This window comes from Asterias rubens, chromosome 6, assembly GCF_902459465.1.
Source record: "Asterias rubens chromosome 6, eAstRub1.3, whole genome shotgun sequence".
Taxonomy (NCBI): domain Eukaryota; kingdom Metazoa; phylum Echinodermata; class Asteroidea; order Forcipulatida; family Asteriidae; genus Asterias; species Asterias rubens.
In genome coordinates this window covers 5,410,045-5,427,865 of record NC_047067.1, presented here as the reverse complement: position 1 = coordinate 5,427,865, position 17,821 = coordinate 5,410,045, and the positions used below count along the sequence as shown (strand labels likewise).

General features: G+C 40.5%; 1 protein-coding gene across 2 annotated transcripts in view; it reads right to left on the bottom strand.

Annotated features, from left to right (window-relative positions):
• The window catches only part of LOC117291141 (CAP-Gly domain-containing linker protein 4-like), a 42,674-nt gene that overhangs the window by 12,252 nt on the left and 12,601 nt on the right, over positions 1-17,821 (bottom strand). The window contains exons 1-2 of one of the 2 annotated variants that reach the window (XM_033772684.1): positions 13,432-14,020; positions 11,621-11,759 (exon numbers count right to left, since the gene is read on the bottom strand). In XM_033772684.1, the coding sequence (XP_033628575.1) occupies positions 11,621-11,759; positions 13,432-13,519 (227 nt within the window). In that variant the 5' untranslated portion in view covers positions 13,520-14,020. Of the gene's footprint in view, positions 1-11,620; positions 11,760-13,431; positions 14,021-17,821 lie in introns of those variants that run through there. The other variant, XM_033772683.1, reaches the window with a different exon arrangement.

Genomic DNA, 17,821 nt, shown 5'->3' with positions numbered 1-17,821 from the left:
GAAGAGGAGAGCAAATAAGACTTTGGTATGATTGTGTTCTAGAGGGCTAACCAAACAACCTAGTAAACCAACTGAGTAAATTGAGATTTTGCTGTCTTTGAGTGTCTTCACCAGGGAGCAATGCTCAATGTTTGTAACCATCTTGCCCCAGTTTTAAGACGGTTTTCAGTTGAACTTGAGAGCAGCAGCAGCACTATAGGCCTGCATGCTTCGTTTTTTGTTTTTGAAAAAGGAAAGGGCAGTAAGGCATTTTCTCCTTGGAAAAGGACTCCCTACACCAGTATGAGGAAATTGTAAACTTCTTACTGGAGCGTTTTAAGGGCACCAAGGCATTGACCAGGGGGCATGTAGGCAATGGCCTTCGTTGCCTTGAGACTGAAGAGGAAACTCAAAATTTAAAAGTTGTTGATAAATACAAATTCAAAGCAGTGGTCAAACTGTACATGTGTCTATTCAAATGTTCAAAAACACAAGGCATAACTAAAAGAGGTTTCCAATAACACATCATGTGAAAATCTCTTATTTACTAACACTTTGTCTTTTATAAATAGAATGTATTTTGATCTCAAAACTTCTTGTTGTGGCTGTTTACGTGTAGCCATCAAGTCATTACCTACCCTTAAAGAGTTCCCATGAGAGAAGAGTAAAGACCGTCCCTGATTGAAAAGATTAAACCATTTAATCCTATCTGAATCAATCTAATGATCCTTCTACCTCGCATAAGAGATCATTGCAAACCAATAAAACCCTGATTTCCATGGCTGAATCACATCTCCCAATGTTCAATCAACCGGAGGTAAGTAGTGTCTTTCCTCTGTGTGTACCGTACAAAAAGTTTATCCTAGCCTGGTTGATACCAAACTCCTAAGACTTTACTTTCCCGGATGGACACAAGTACACAACCAAAGGCTAGATGCAGAGTCCAACTAGAGTTCAGTGACCGTTCACTAGCTAATATCTGATGACCACACTAGCCAGTCCACTCTGATCTTCTGTTCAACTGAAGAGCCACGGCCCTTTTGTTTGCCGGACAGATTCTATCCCCCTAGCAAACTTCAAGGAATGTGGCCTGTCCTTTTGTGCGCGAGGACAATACACAGAAACCAGCAGAGCCCCCTGCTTACACATTTCATCAGTAATTGCTAGAGTTGGGAGCTGAATGGTCTTCCAATTTGAATAGGTGAGGACCCTTTTTTGTGGTGGTGGTATTAGAAAATGGAAAGGGTTTAAAAGACACCGAGACCAAAGAAGAGTCGGGAGACGGATGGGGGAAAAGTTGGGTCTGTGATTCAAAGAGTATGCAATTGTGACGAGATCCGTGATTGTCCTTCGAATGATTCAATTGCCGAGTTGGAGGATTTTCTGTTTGTTTGCAAGCTGCGGGCTGGATATTTGGTTGCTTTCATCCCCCCCCCCCCCCCCCCGAAAAAAATCTTAGTTTGACCATCAGCAATATGGTCTAATGCCCTACTCGGCCCATATCCCCCATGGCGGACCTTTTTGTGTTTTTCAGGGATGATTACGGCCATGTCACCATTGACTAAGAAAACAGGATGAGCAATGATTCAAAAGCCAAGGCAAATAAAAATATCCATCCATGCATCTAAAAAAAACTGCATGCCGAATCGACTTTTCCAGAAAAAGTAGAAGATTATCTGAGGTGATGAACTCAGTTGGGAAAGAGTTTTCCCCCAGAAGTATTGACTATTTTTTTATACAACACTTTATGTATATCTACAAATACATGTACAGGAGTCTCAAAGCACTAAGTACTACACATTTTTAAAGACAGGTTTTTAACATTTTTTAATTATGAGACCCATGTAATAGGAGTTTGACAAGGTGCTGTCTTATTTTAAACAGCCACTGCAAGAAAAACCATGGCAAACCCCTTCTCTTAGGGATAAATGTAACACACAGTCAATGGTTGCTTAACACAAGTGTCAAGACCGGGACTCGAACCCACCACCAGAAACCACACTAGAACCAACATCAAAATAAATCACACAAAAGTTCAGGCATAAAAACTCGCCCTACACTGTCCATCACAATAATAAGGAATCAAGGCTTCTAAATTATCTTCATGTTGTGAAATGTTGAGGTTTTTCTCAGCAAATCCTAACGTGTCAAGTCACAAAAGAATCTTTCCTGAAACCAGTTTTGTGATTCCCATGGCGAGTGTAGTGAGTAATCTTGGAAGTGTCTTTAAGACCATGCAAGACATAATGTTATTTGAAGACGTTGACAAAAGGAAAAATCTTCTTGCAATGCTGTTCCGTATTCGGCCATTAAGAAGCGCGAAAGGAAAGAAAAAAGTGCACATGTACATCGGGTACCAAATGTAAACAAAAGCCACTGAATGTTAAAAGGACACTATTTGCAATTAGGCTCAGCGTCTCTGTGTGTAGCAAGCCAACTCAAATAACCAAGGGAAAGAGCTTCCCTCCGGATTTTAACACCTCCTGATGACAAGCCACCTAGCTCCTGCCAACAGTTTACCAAGCAGACTCTCTGGGGGTTTGACCTATAGTCCCGCTACCTGTCTGGGGTGAGGGTAGGGCTGGATGCTTTTTCCCCCTCTGGCTCAAGGCTATTCGAGTGGAGCCTCTTGTCTAGATAACGGTACACAGTTCTACCTTTTTCCCTCTCTTTTTTGTGTCCTGTGACAAACTTTTGAATGCAATAGAGGGTGCCAGACTGGTTATAGTACAAGCCTTCTCAGACCATGGAGGTCTGTTTTGTTCAGACTTCTGAATGTTCTACTACATCAGGGTCATCTGTCAGCTTAACTGAGAAGCGTTTTTTTCTCTTTTTTCTTCTTCTGTCTCTAGAATGACGATCTTATACTCCTTGGTCTGGTGTCTCCCGGCCTACTAACGATGTACAGTAATTGGGTAATAATGAGCTCATCTGGTTTATATCAGTAGAACTTGTAAACATGTATCCCCGAACAACGGTTTTTCACCGTTGGTTACTTTTATTTTCTGAAAAACAAGTCTGCAGCGCAGAGTTGATGATGTGACTTTAACCTTCACGTCTGATCTCTAATAAGGCAGAAAATTGTCTTGTAAAACGGAGATGAAAGCAATTATGAAAATCGAGACAAGTTAAAGAACAATTTTCAAAACATTGTATGGGGAAAGTCTTTTGTTGTTGATTTGAATTTCATGTACAGTTAATACACGGTCTAGAGTAGAGATGGGGTCGTTATTCAGCTTAATAAGGATGGCAGCTTGTGTACGTACACTTAATCTTATTAGAGGAACTGCAAGCAAAAAAAAATAACTGGGTTATGAGGGAGCAATGGAGATCTGTTGATAGTATAAAGCATTATGAGAAACCGCTGCCTCTGAAGTAACAGAGGTAATTTCTCACTCAAATAATGACAGACTTCAGGCCCTCAAGCCCTTTTAGGCATCTGAAAGTGTGTGCAACAAGGGTGTTTTTTTCTTCTCCTGCAACTTCGATGACCAATAAATTGAGTACAAATTTTCACATATTTGCTATTCTATGCATACATGTACATGTTGGGATACACCAAGGGTTGAGGATACTGGTCTTTGACAACTACCAAACCTCTTTGACAACTACCAAACCTCTTTGACAACTACCAAACCTGGACAGCTCGCACAGACATTTGGTGGTAAATCCTGTAAGCAGAGAATGGCGACCGAAGGCATAGCATTCTGCGGCAAGCAGAGCCACGGAATAGGAAACCAAGTCTGGTTTACAGGCCAGGAGTTTCAAGGAGTCCATGGCCTCCGCTGCCCTGGTCTTGGCCTTGTTGCCCCTTCAAAAGTTTACCATAGACTCCAAGATTAACCAATAAAGTGCCCTTTTTACATCAAAATGGCCTTGCCCTCTCAAAGATGACATTCCAGGGCCTGGGTTATCAAATTGGGATGGAATCGACAACAAAAGAAGACAATCAATCCTACATCAGCCCTCAAGCTGGATCTAACCTACCGAGAATGTTTTAAAGTTCTTCCGTGAGTCAGATTGTCCAGAATAAAACGTGCAGTTACATACACAACAGAGATAAGCCATTACTCCACACACACAGGAGCGCTGTTTGCAGACTTGTGGGAAATATCCCATGCAGGAAAAACAAGGGTATTACTCCTTTGAATGGATCTTCCTCTCCTTTTATCATTCCTTGTTGACTATTTACTCTCTTGCCCCCCGTAGAGATGAAGAAGAGGGGGATGCTGTTTCCCAACGACATCGCAGACCCCTAGAGGTAAACTCCTGATCTTGAATAGGGGGAGCATCTTATTAGCAAACTTGCCAACCCTTGCTGCGTCTTTTGTCCCTGATAAAAGGGTGCCGAGACCCCACCTTATTGCCCAACAACAGCTCGCCATTAAGAGCTCATTAGGGAGCTAAGCGGCATGGCTGGAACAATTTCAGGGATATTAGCACCAGTTGGGCTCACCCAAGTTCTTGCAAGATTTGGCTTATTTCGTTAAAGGATCTTTACCCGCCTCTCGATGGTCTCCAAGGAGGGTCACGATCGTCACAACGATGGTCGAGTCTGAACCTTTGCATTAACAAAGTGTATCCAAGTATTAGGCCAAATTATTTTTTAAATATGTTTAGCGTCCCCACCTGCTTCCTTTTAAGAGGCTGCCTCCTTTTTCTTTCTTGTTTTACAAAACAAAAAAAAGGTTCCAATTTAAGGATCTGACAAAAAAAATGAAAAGAGTCCAGCCGGTTGTCTTTAAAAATGTGTTGGGCTCTTTTTAAAAAGAAAAAAAACATTCCTCCTTCCTTTTTTCCAAAAAGACAGGACGCTAAACATGTTTTTGGTTCTTTTTTTTGCCATATACAACCTACACACAATGAACCACATCTCACACACAAATGTATAACACACAATCATGGACTCCCTTTTTCGTATTGTTCATGTAACCTGGCATAGTTCGGTCTATCCAGATTTCAAGACATATCTCCCATGACATCTGATTCAGCGCCACACAGCGCCAGTCCGCACAGATTTAAAATCAACATCAATTGTTTAGCAACAAGAGGCCTCACCAAAATCTCACTCAATCCCTCCAAGAATTTCACCCTCAATACCGCCGAGCCCAAGAAATATTGACCGAATCAGTTTTTGCCTTTGAAACTGTGTGAGACGACAACAATCCTAAATCTACTCCACTGTTTTGTTTCCTGCAGTTGGAATGGCAGGGGGGGAGGGTGGGTCAAAACAAAAAGAGAAATCCTCCCTCGAAATCCTCCCTCGAAATCCGCCCAGCAAGGACATTCTTTTACTATGCAGCACTTCCTAAAAAGTAACATTTAAGCTGTTTTCAGAATGCGGGATTACAGATAACGAAAGGGAAGCAGTAAAGATATTTGGTCACATTCTTGTCTGTGGTTACTCCGTCCTTGCATATAAATCCACAATGTATGCCCATGTTGAAGGAGCAAGTTGCCTTGGATAGGACGAGCCCATTCTGTGCGCGCGTTGAATATGAAACAGACGTTGGAGTTTGTGTTTATTGAACGCTACGCGATGCTGTTTTTTAACTTACAAAATGGCCGCACACGCTGTGCGATGCCCGTTTTGTCAACTTAGAAAATGGCTGCCAGCGCGCATGACGGGTCGCATATAGAGGCCAGTGCGCCCTCTAGTTCTTATATATATATATCTATGCGCAAACCTCACTTGATTATACTCCCAACATTCAAAGTTTCAAATCCTACATTATAGTGTTAATTGTGACATAGATGAACACACACAAAATTTTGCTCCTTTCCAAGATTCCCTTGATTGTAATTTAATACAGGATAAATAGAATTGAGACTCCTGTCTTTCAACCGGTTTATACATCAGGCAATTTTTCTTTAAAATTTATTTGGAAAATTCACAATGATATTTGATAAGCTGTCTCCAAACTGTTTCCAGATCAAATAGCAAAAGGTACAGCTCAAATAAGCTGTGGTCTCCTTTTCCCAAACAGACTACTCCTTAATCGGACTCCAAAGTAAAACCTTACGACGGCTAAATCTAAATCGTTTCTGCCTCGCTGCGCATCGAGGTGTAACAATCACAACAATATAATTTTTTCGCCCGCCCCGCAAACCTGCCGCGTCTTTCGTTAATCTTCAAAGAACACTTCCTTTTGTTAATCGCAGTTTCGCCGACGATCCACACTCAAAATCTCGAATGCACTTTACCTGCTGACCATTTTTGTTTCGAGACATTAACAACCTAATAATAGCTTAAAGCGCCCTTCCCAAGGGAGACCAGATTTCATCGGATACCAGTCGCTGTTTGTCATAACACAAGGACAGAATCTGATGTCCTGGCAAAGAAGCCTTTCACTCTACTTGAAGCTTAGCATTCTTTTCCTTTTTTTACCCACTGAGTCTGTTGTTGCAGTCTTGGATTTTATTTTAAGTTTTTTTTTCTTCTTCTTTATTTTCAAAAGACAGAAGTCTTCAAGCAAGGAGTTCTTACAATATGGGAGACTTCAGGACACCAGGTGGCAGCAGACCAAAATTTTGCTTTTCCATTGTACACACAGTCAATTCCAAGCTGGACAGGGCCTGTTGTGGTGTTACTGGCCCAATGCTAAAAACTACTGGACTCTGGCCAGTGGTCCAGTGGGTGGTTCAATCCCAAGCTGGACAGGGCCTGTTGTGGTGTTACTGGCCCAATGCTAAAAACTACTGGACTCTGGTCAGTGGTCCAGTGGGTGGATCAATCCCAAGCTGGACAGGGCCTGTTGTGGGGTTACTGGCCCAATGCTAAAAACTACTGGACTCTGGCCAGTGGTCCAGTGGGTGGTTCAATCCCAAGCTGGACAGGGCCTGTTGTGGGGTTACTGGCCCAATGCTAAAAACTACTGGACTCTGGCCAGTGGTCCAGTGGGTGGTTCAATCCCAAGCTGGACAGGGCCTGTTGTGGGGTTACTGGCCCAATGCTAAAAACTACTGGACTCTGGCCAGTGGTACAGTGGGTGGTTCAATCCCAAGCTGGACAGGGCCTGTTGTGGGGTTACTGGCCCAAAGCTAAAAACTACTGGACTCTGGCCAGTGGTCCAGTGGGTGGTTCAATCCCAAGCTGGACAGGGTCTGTTGTGGGGTTTACTAGCCCAATGCCACAAAATGTGTGTTTTGACTGGTGTAGCGACGACTGTACCGCACAAACCCTTACAAAATATTTAAATACCCTTTCCAACCCAAGAAAAGAGTTGATGATCGTGCCGAGACCATCCACTTTTGTTTAGAAGATTTACTCCAACGCCTGAACACCTCAAACCATGGAGGAAACAAAGTATCCAACATCTTAAATCCAATCCCAGTGGGTATGAAACTTCCACCTGAACGACCTCACATCCTTTCTTCTCTGTCTTGATAGACAGTGACAGTTCCTTTGAGAACATCTTCATGTTTCTTAATTAAAATGTCTTTGGAATAACAGTCCCAGTGAAGATTAAGACCGAAGCCTTATTTTCAATCTTCATGTTTTGAGGTTTTAAGATCCCATCCCTGGTGGGTCTATCCCTACAGATTCGACACAAGTGCGTCTCTTAGGAACGTCTTCAATCTTCGATAAATATATTGTGAAATTTCTGCGACTGTAAGATGAAATCCTCGCCCCCCGAAAAACAAAATATTTGTTAGGTTTCAAAATCCCATCCCTCAAGTTATACGGAAGAGTTTATTTCTCCAAGGAATTACAACTAAAAGCTGATGGGCAGATTTGACGACGTCATGACAAACTTGACAATATCGAGGCAGGGATTTTCAATTTGATTGACTGTTCAAGATTAAGAAAACCTGAACATATCTAAATGCATACTGACCTTTTTTAGATTCGTTGTTGTGAATATTTTTCTCAAGTAAATTAGTGCAAACTACTTGAGAGTAAAACTTGTAGCTCAAAACTTTTACTGGACCATAATTTTTTTACAAGACCAGCCGTCGATTTCACCAAACTCTTCCTAGGAATCAGGAACTTAGGAATCATCTTAGGATTTAGGACGGGTTCAGTTCCGTATCCAAGTACAAAGGACGCATTGAACCCATCCTAAGTTAGGACGGAGTGCTCGTCCTAACTCGAGTTAGGATAAATCCTAGCGTTTCATGAAATCGGCTGCTGAATCTTAAGGAGGAAGAACTTCTACAATGTTTATAACGTAACTTGACCAAGCACTAGAGAATAATTTGTTATACTCTGATACGCAACAGAATTTACACCCGTAAATATTTACCGGTACCAGAATCAAAGTCAACATGTTGAACGTCATTCGTTTTAAGTGAAGAATTATTATCAATTTTGCTATTCACCATACACCGATGTGTGTTTAGCACTGTATAGGGCCTACTCGGTACTTTCCTGAGTCATGTGAAAAAATATCACAGGCATATTATCCCACCCGAGTAACATGCCTGTGATATTTTTTCACAAGACTCAAGAAAGTGCAGAGTTAATACAGTGCTAACACACATCGGTGTATCTTTTTAGGTAAAAACCAAAATTAATATTCTTTATCCCGATGCCAATTTAACATCTATTATATATGAGGTGTTTTTAGGTTGTTTTTAATTGGAAAAAAAAGAAGGTAACAAGACCACCGGATTTCTCTAGTCTTGAGTTTACTGGCCCAGTGCTAAAATCACTTGCCTCAGGCTTGCAGTCCAGGGTGAAATTGTATTCATGAATATGTACAGTGCATTTGTATGGTAATGTATGTACTTCTTTCACAATAGTATGTAGTAGCATTCACTGTTGGGATGGCTCTAACTTTGTTTCTTATGAAGTCATTTACTTTGTATTGAAGAATTTTAAAAGTGGTATGATTATAATCTCAACCTCGGACAACATTCTCATTAAAAGGTTACCAACCAAGAACTCAAAAGAAATAAACCTTGGCGACATTCTACTTAGGGTTACCAACCAAGAACTCAGAACAAATAAACCTTGGCGACATTCTACTTAGGGTTACCAACCAAGAACTCAAAACAAATAAACCTTGGCGACATTCTACTTAGGGTTACCAACCAAGAACTCAGAACAAATAAACCTTGGCAACATTCTACTTAGGGTTACCAACCAAGAACTCAAAACAAATAAACCTTGGCGACATTCTACTTAGGGTTACCAACCAAGAACTCAGAACAAATAAACCTTGGCGACATTCTACTTAGGGTTACCAACCAAGAACTCAAAACAAATAAACCGTGGCAACATTCTACTTAGGGTTACCAACCAAGAACTCAGAACAAATAAACCTTGGCGACATTCTACTTAGGGTTACCAACCAAGAACTCAAAACAAATAAACCTTGGCGACATTCTACTTAGGGTTACCAACCAAGAACTCAGAACAAATAAACCTTGGCGACATTCTACTTAGGGTTACCAACCAAGAACTCAAAACAAATAAACCTTGGCGACATTCTACTTAGGGTTACCAACCAAGAACTCAGAACAAATAAACCTTGGCGACATTCTACTTAGGGTTACCAACCAAGAACTCAAAACAAATAAACCGTGGCAACATTCTACTTAGGGTTACCAACCAAGAACTCAGAACAAATAAACCTTGGCGACATTCTACTTAGGGTTACCAACCAAGAACTCAGAACAAACATTAACGAGAAAAAAGCGAAACTTCTCTGAATGTTTGAGAGACAGGCATCAAGGCTAATCTTCTGTTGGGGCTGTCAAACTTTCCTCTCTTCACATCTTAAATGAATCCTTACACAAAACCATCAAACCCAGTGTCTCTACAGCCGTCAAGAAACGCTAAAATGACGACAATGTCTAAGTAATGAGCCTTTCCCTCTCACCTCGTCAACTTCTGAGGTTTCTGGGTGCCATTTTTCACACATCTGACATTAAGCCTGGCTTTCAGAACATTCAGGAGGCTTAGTTTTTTTTTTTCAGACGGGCGGAGAACAGGTTGATGCTACGTATTTCTTTTAATTGCCACGATCTGGGCACATGAAAGAGGCGTGCTGGATTAAATATGATAGAGTAGCTACTAGGCACGAGACCTAACAGCAGGCCTTTAAAGCCATTATACACTTTCGGAACAGAAAAAAAAAATAAAAGTTCACAAATTTACAAATAACTTACAGGGTTTACAGAAGGTAAAGGTAAAAGACTTCTCTTGAAATATTATTCCATGAAATGCTTTACTTTATGAGAAAACATTGAAACAATTAACAATTCTCGACAACGAGAATTACGGATTTATAGTAAACACATGTCATGACACTCTAAAGACCGATTGAGCCTAAATTTTCACAGGTTTGTTATTTTATATATAAGTTGTGATAAATGAAGTGTGGGCCTTTGGACAATAGTGTTTACCGAAAGTGTCCAATGGCTTTAAAACGGCCACGGCACCAAGAGCAATGACCATGGTGCACTGTGCTTTTGCTGTGGTACCCTTTGCAAAGTTCCAATACAAATTTAAATTTTCCTCATAGAAGTGGCTCATACCATAGGGAAAATTGATAGAGTAGCTACAGGGCTGAATACCTTACAGCAAGCCTCAAAATACCCCGACTGCACCCACGGCAGTGCCCTGTGCTTTTGATGTGCTGTCATAATGCAAAGTTCAAATACAAATTTTGATTTTCCTCATAGAAGTGCACCTTACCAGAGAGAAAATTGCTGTGCCCGTTCATGAGTGAAGTTTAAGGTTACAGTTACAAACTTTACATATCACTGTGCAGGGCTGTATGCTTCATTTTCGAAAGGGCAAGGGCACCAAGGCGTTTTCTCTTTGGGCAAAGGGCACCCTATGAGGAAATTGTGAATTTCTACTCGGAGCATTTCAAGGGCACCAAGGCAATGGCAAGGGGCAACGGAGGCAATCGCCTCCGTTGCCTCCGTGAAATATCAGGCCTGACTGTGCCCTGCGCTTTTGCTGTGGCTCCCTTTGCAAAATTCCAAAACAAATTCAAGTTTTCCTCATAGAAGTGCCCCCCTTACCAGAGGCAAATTGCTATGCCCTTTCAAGAGGGACAAGGCCTGTAACAGTTATGACTACTACATGTACACCACTGTGCCCTGCCCGTTCCAATACAGATTGAAATTTCCCTCATAGGAGTGCATATATAGCAGTTTTCTCAAAATTGTAAGTGGGTTGGTGGTTCAAAAGAAATAACGGAAAATGAAAATTAAGTTTTTATAAAAAGGATTGTCGATTTCATTCCTGGTAAAACTACAAAGTAAAAGTTGTTTGTTTAGATCAGGAAAGGCCATTGAAAGCTACTGATGTTGGAGACTTTTGATCTAACATATCTAGTTCATTTGAGGCTGTACTTTGTCTTTCAGTGTTTAGATTTTATTATGAAGCCATTCAGTCTGTTTAAAAATTGTCATTGGAGTGGGAGGGTGATTTTTTATTTTAAGCCTTCATGCGCAATCACAACCCTGCCCAGTATACTCCAACTGCAAATGCGACAAGAAGTGTTTAACAGTACTTCAGCAGATGCACACCCCGAAGCGAAACTCCACATTTTCGTGTTTTTTTTAAAGCTCATTTGAAATTTGAAAAAATATACCCTCCATTACGCGACTGAAGAGTGAGATTCTGCTATAGAAAACAAAAATTTGAACAGTTGGTTAGAATAAGGAATATTGGACCTACTTTTTCTTTGCCCTGAGAATGTTGGCAACATCAGCACATAGAGAGACGACGCCCTTTCGGCTACTGTTGACAACCAGCGTCACCGCTTTAGCCGCCACATCCTTGTCTTCTACAAGATTGTGAATCTCAAGACCACTCCCTGTTCAGAGAAGAAGAAAAATATTCTTAATTTTGGTTCTTTGCCCGTACACCGATGTGTGTTAGCACTGTATACTCAGTACTTTCCCCGAGTCCTGTAAAAAAGTATCACATGCATGTTACTCGGGTGGGATTCAAACCCACGACCCTTGCAATTCTAGAGCAGTGTCTTACCAACTAGACTACCGAGGTTGCCCGGTTGCTAAAATATTCTTATTTTATTTGATTACACATCTAACACAGCACAATTAGCGCAAATAACAGGAAGAATAGGAACAAAATCACAGGCAAATAAAATATCACAGAATTCGGAAAATTACTGAGTATACTGTGCTAATAGTAATACACATCAGTGTAAAAGTAATTTAAAAGCAAAATCAAAACCCTGGTCCCCGATGCAAGATGTGTGAAAGGGAAACCCCCAAAGGGGGAAAAACCCACGCAAGGACTGAAAACCAAAACCACATACAAGGATCCGGTCTGAGGTGGGTTTCAAACCGAGATCCAAAGAGGTGAAAGGCAGGGAAAGAAAACACTCAGCTAACCCGATACCCATCCTCTACTTTCCAATAATCACACCATACGACCCATTTATGTAGCATCTTCTATTGGGTTACAAGGTGCTGCGGCGCACAGAAGACACTGCCAGAAACAACGGGGCGAACCCCTTCTCTTTACCGTTTAGTGTAACTGGGCCCTTTTACATGCCTTACTCGATAGACAGGACCAATGGCTTCGAGTCCCAATCCAAAGGACAAAGCAAAAGGCCCTAATGATTAAGTGTCTTGCTTTTAAACGGACAAAAGTGGGACTCGAACCCACATTCTGCTGATAGTCAACACCAGACCTTGAGTCCAGTGCTCGAAGTTGCAAGATAATAATGGGAAGAAAAAGAAAACCACCCTTGTCACACAAAGTTGTGTGCTTTCTGATGCTTGATTTCGAGACCTCAAAATCTAATTCTGAAGTCTCAAAATCAAATTCGTGGAAAATTACTTCTTTCTCGAAAACACGTCACTTCAGAGGAACCGTTTCTCACAATGTTTCATTCTATCAACCTCTCACCATTTACTCGTTACCGTGTAAGGTTTTACGCTTATAATTATTTTGAGTAATTACCAAAAGTGTCCTTTAATATGAGAGTTGTAAACATAACTACACCCTGCGTTTGAATATTAGTGCACCATAAAACTGATTTTAGTATAAAACACCCCTCTTTATTTTTGTCAGGTACGTGGGTATGCTTTCCTATTTCATATGTGCACACTCATCAATAATGAATTGTCACGAATGCTGCGGTACATGTAGTTCACACATATGTGACTTCTAGTTATCTGAGTTTTCAATCAAACAAATAAATAAATAAATAAATAAACTTACAAGTTAAAGAAACTGCAAAGGATTGGTTCAATGATTAAAAACATATTTATTTAATTTTAGCCTGAAAAATAACTGATTATGAAGTTCATCTGACAGCAATTCTTTTCTGTGAAATATTTCCCTCTGAAATGAAGTCACTTTTGAGAAAACTGTATCTGAGAACCTAAACTAAATGCATCAGCTGATTTCTGTTGTTAAAACCAAGTGGCCAATTTCCCTCTTTACACGGAAAGCAAATCCATTTTCATCCCCAATAACGATTTTCTCAGCGTTTAAAACAAGTTAACACTCACCCTCGTCACTGTGTAAATGCAAAGGTAGCTTCAATAAATCCAATGTTAAATCCGATGGCAAGGACTCTGAAAACTCAGACGACATCATTCTCTTATTATACACGTACCTCAAGACATTCTAAGGGTAAAAAAAGTACTTCAACGTTCCGTTGGCTTTCTGCTGAATGTCCAACTCAATGACCCTGGTGGGTATGCAAACTAAAGTTCCATGTCTAAACTATAAAGCAACACAACTCAAAATGCTTTGGGTGTGTTTTTTCCAGTACGCAGAAGTAAAACTGACAATATAAACTAATCAAGCAGAAGAACACACAAGTCTTATTTTCTCTGAAGAAAACTCAAAAGACAACAGTCCATGGGTTCAACACATGTATCAGCCACACAGTTTAACAGTTGTTTTGGAAGTTTAGTTTGGTAGAGACGCAACCACACAGTCTATTCTGACAGCATTTTTTCCACTGTTACGGTTGGCTGATAATTTTCAGCTCCGCGATCCAACACAAACATCGTATGTACAGTCTTCATTCCAACGATGCATATAAAACCAGCAATGGGTGTAAAGTCTTCATAGAATTCCCAAACACCAATGAATTTTATAATCTATACAATCCAGCGCCGCATTACAGTCTGTCTAAACCTGGTAAAAACAGTCATCCTTATGGCACACCAATGCTACAGAAGCAACACTTTGTTCCCCTTAAAAGCAACACATTGAAGATAAAAACCACTAAAGCGTAGCGAGTCGCTCCAATCCACTTTCACTGTATACTTGTAAATCCAGTGAACAACATGCCGGAGAATTACCATTACAACCATCCGATAGATGAAATGCAAATCCCTCTCATCGCCGTGTCGGGGTTCGTTCAGTCCGTCCGCTACTTTGCCAAGTGGAGGAGGACCACGAGCGGTGAACACCTATCCATTAATCCCACCACCACACACAAACTTTTTTTGTTCTCTCTCGTTTTTTTTTGTTCACGACTTCTTAGCAATACCCTACAACTGCCAGGGCCAGTCAGTAGCTTGGCAACTCAGGTGGACGAGCAGAGAATAGATCAATACAGTTTGCAATCAAAGCAGAGGTCTCTGCCTGTTCCTGTATGAATAGGGGAGTTAGACAATCAAGCTGTGCTTAAGCCAGCTTAATGTCCAGTCCCCATGAAGGGAAAGTAAACCTTAAGAAGTAGGCCTAGGACATATTAGTACTGTGTATTAACACCTATACCTCTATATAGCACTTTGGAAATTGATACCATGCCGGTTTTTAAACTGTCATGCGAAAGAAATATACGATCATCAAAACACCTACTGTGCAATATACTGAGAAAATAGAATAAACTGTTGTAAACTCCTCAACCAAAAGGACCTAAAAGATGGTTAATGACCTGTCGTTTCGACCGTAGCAGAGTCTTTCTCAAAGGCTTATGACTCAAGTTGGGGTCGAAACTTCAGACCATGAACCAGGCTAGATATTACACAGAGGCAATGAAGGCATTTGCCTCCATGCCCTCTGGTCATTGCCTTTGTGCCCTTGACAGGAGAAAATGCCTTGGTGCCCTTGCCCTTTCAAAGTATTATCAGGACCTACATACTTGTCCTAGGTCCTGTAGGTTCCACAACTTAAAAGCTGGATGAGCTTCCAATTTGACAGAATGTCAAAATGTGTAGAATACTTTTGGAAAACATGAAGACAAAACAACAAATAGAAAAAGACCTTCCAAACACTTTTTGGGGGACACAACTCAACAGAAGTGAAATGTAGGAATTAATTGTCATTCTGTCGAGTTAAGAGTTTCCGCTTCCCTTGTTAACCAACCCTCTCGGAGTTCTAAGTCGGCTTACCCTACGGGCTGGTCAGGTCAATTACATTTCGGGAGTTTTTTCCTTTTCAAAAGCTACTTTTCTTTTTTGTTTTGTTTGACAGTTCCATCTAAAGGCGTCTACAATGTTAACTACAATGCGTATTTGAATACTTGTGATTTCAATGTTGATCGAGTACGCCTAGGACGTACAATAAAACATCCGTGCCCCCCAGCCAAGATCAAAATATAAATCCTGCAATCACAAAAGAAAGCATGAATGAAATATTTCCTCTCTCCTCGACTACAACTGGGTTTATTACAAAGTCAGATGCAATTTTTTTTTTCAGGATACATTAAACAAAAACATACCATGATTTGTAAATGCTTCTATTATTTGCACACAACTTTTGTTTTTAACCAAAAAGGGAACATTAGTTCATACAAACTAAACAAAAATCATAACATTTGGCATGGGCAACCAGGGCATTTTGTCCTTGGTAAATGAGGAAATTGTAAATTTCAACTGCCAGAGCATCTCATGGGCACAAAGGCATTGACCATGGGGCATGGAGGCAATCGCCTTTATTGCCTCTATACATAAAGTATCAGGCCCGGAATTTGGAAATGAGTGAAATTATTAGTTTTGCTCTTTTTCTCACTATTATTGCCTCGTGACGCCGACGACCGACTGAGCTTAAACTTTCACAGGTTTGTTACTTCATGTACATCTTGTGTCACACAAAGTACAAATACTTGTCTTCAACAATTACCAACATTGGCCACCGTGCTTTAACACAAGTGTAGCTGCACTTTAGTCTGAAGTTATACAACACAACATTAGACCCAAAGTCAACACTGCCTTTAAAAATAAGTGTAAACAAAATATTACACATTCTTAAAATGACAGGGGACACACAAACACATACGTTTCAGGATCATAGGTCAAAGTGAACACAGAGCACAATCACAACACCATTTTTAATACAAAACTCTCTCTAATTGTGAACACTTTTTAAGGTGGTGTTTTCTGTCAATCTTTCGCGGTTGGGATTTATTGTGATAAGGGACCTTTTTCATTGGTTTGTAAGGGAGCTTTTTCATTGGTTTGTATACAGTTCAGTGTCAGTCCAACTGTTGGGTATGGTGTACTTTTTTGGGTGGCTTGGAATTCACTCTTTGACCATTGTTGTCAAGTCGTTAACACTACGAATTTCTTTATCCTTTATCTTTCTTCGTGTTTCTCTTTTAATTTTTTTGATCCAGAGATGAAACATGAACTGTTACTGAACTCAGGCTCATTATTGTCACTATACATGACAAGCACAGTTGCAAGGCCAATTTCATTTTAAAAAGGGCACTTCCATAGGAAAATATTTAAGTCTATGGGAACTTCTTATGGGGCACCAAGGCCAAGACCAGGGGCAACAGAGGCCATGGGCAACGGAGGCCATTGCCTCCGCAGCCTCTACATAAATCCAGGCCTGCCATTTTACGAAGGTCATGAAGTGCCCTTTGCAAAATGGAAATGGCCTTGCCCTCTCAAAGATGAAATTCCAGGCATGGTACATGTACGTGGATCATGGTTTTATCTATTACGTCACATTCATAAAGTACTTCTGTTTCTTTTCTTTTTTTAAATTGTAGTATGAGAACAAGTTGAAAACAAATAGCGATACGTTGCTAAATCATTTTGTTTGTCTCCTGAGATGGAAATTATTTTTGTGAACTTGTTTTACTGTTCCAAAAAAAATACAGCATTTCAGAAAGTAACATTAAAGGAAAGCTTTCTACCACCATTATCTTTAAACCATCTAAGTTTGATGTAAACCTGTGGACATTGTGTTGTGTTACAAAAAGTATCCAAACTCTTTAAAAACAATGTAACCATACACCTGAAAGTGCACTTCAATGCAAATGCCCATGTGTGTACTGTACCATAGCAAATTCTACACACAAACAGATCTATTTTTAAAACATCTCCAAGAAGGGGTTAGGACACCTCAAATAAAAAATCTCTCCCGACAGACCCATAAGAAAACTTTCTAAATCGGACATACACTTGGGACAATACAATAAAATCTACATATTGCACGATCATTTCAGCACGTATATAGATGCTAGAAAACTTTTAGAAAACTTTCCAAATCGGACATCCAACTTGGGACAATACAGTGAAAATGTTGCATGATTAAGCAGTTAGGCACACATAGAAAACTTTTGGAAAACTTTCCAAATCGAGCTTCCAACTTGGGACAATACAGTGAAAACTACATGTTGCACGATCAGCGAATTAAGGCATTTCGGCACTTATAGAATGTAATTTTAACGTCCAGCCCATTCAGGTCCAATCACCCGTCACACCATAGGGCAATAATCTCCACCACTGCCTTCCTCAACAGAAAGACCCGACTATTCTCTCATTTTTTTCAGAGTGAACAAAATACTTTCCAAAAGCTTTTTTTCTACCAGTGCTTAAAAAGGATTAGTGCCAACAAGCCTTGCCAAGATATATATACAGCATCAATGGGAGGCTTCTAGGAGTTTGAAAGAGGAGAGAGGGGATGGCACCCCTGACAAAAGACTGCAGT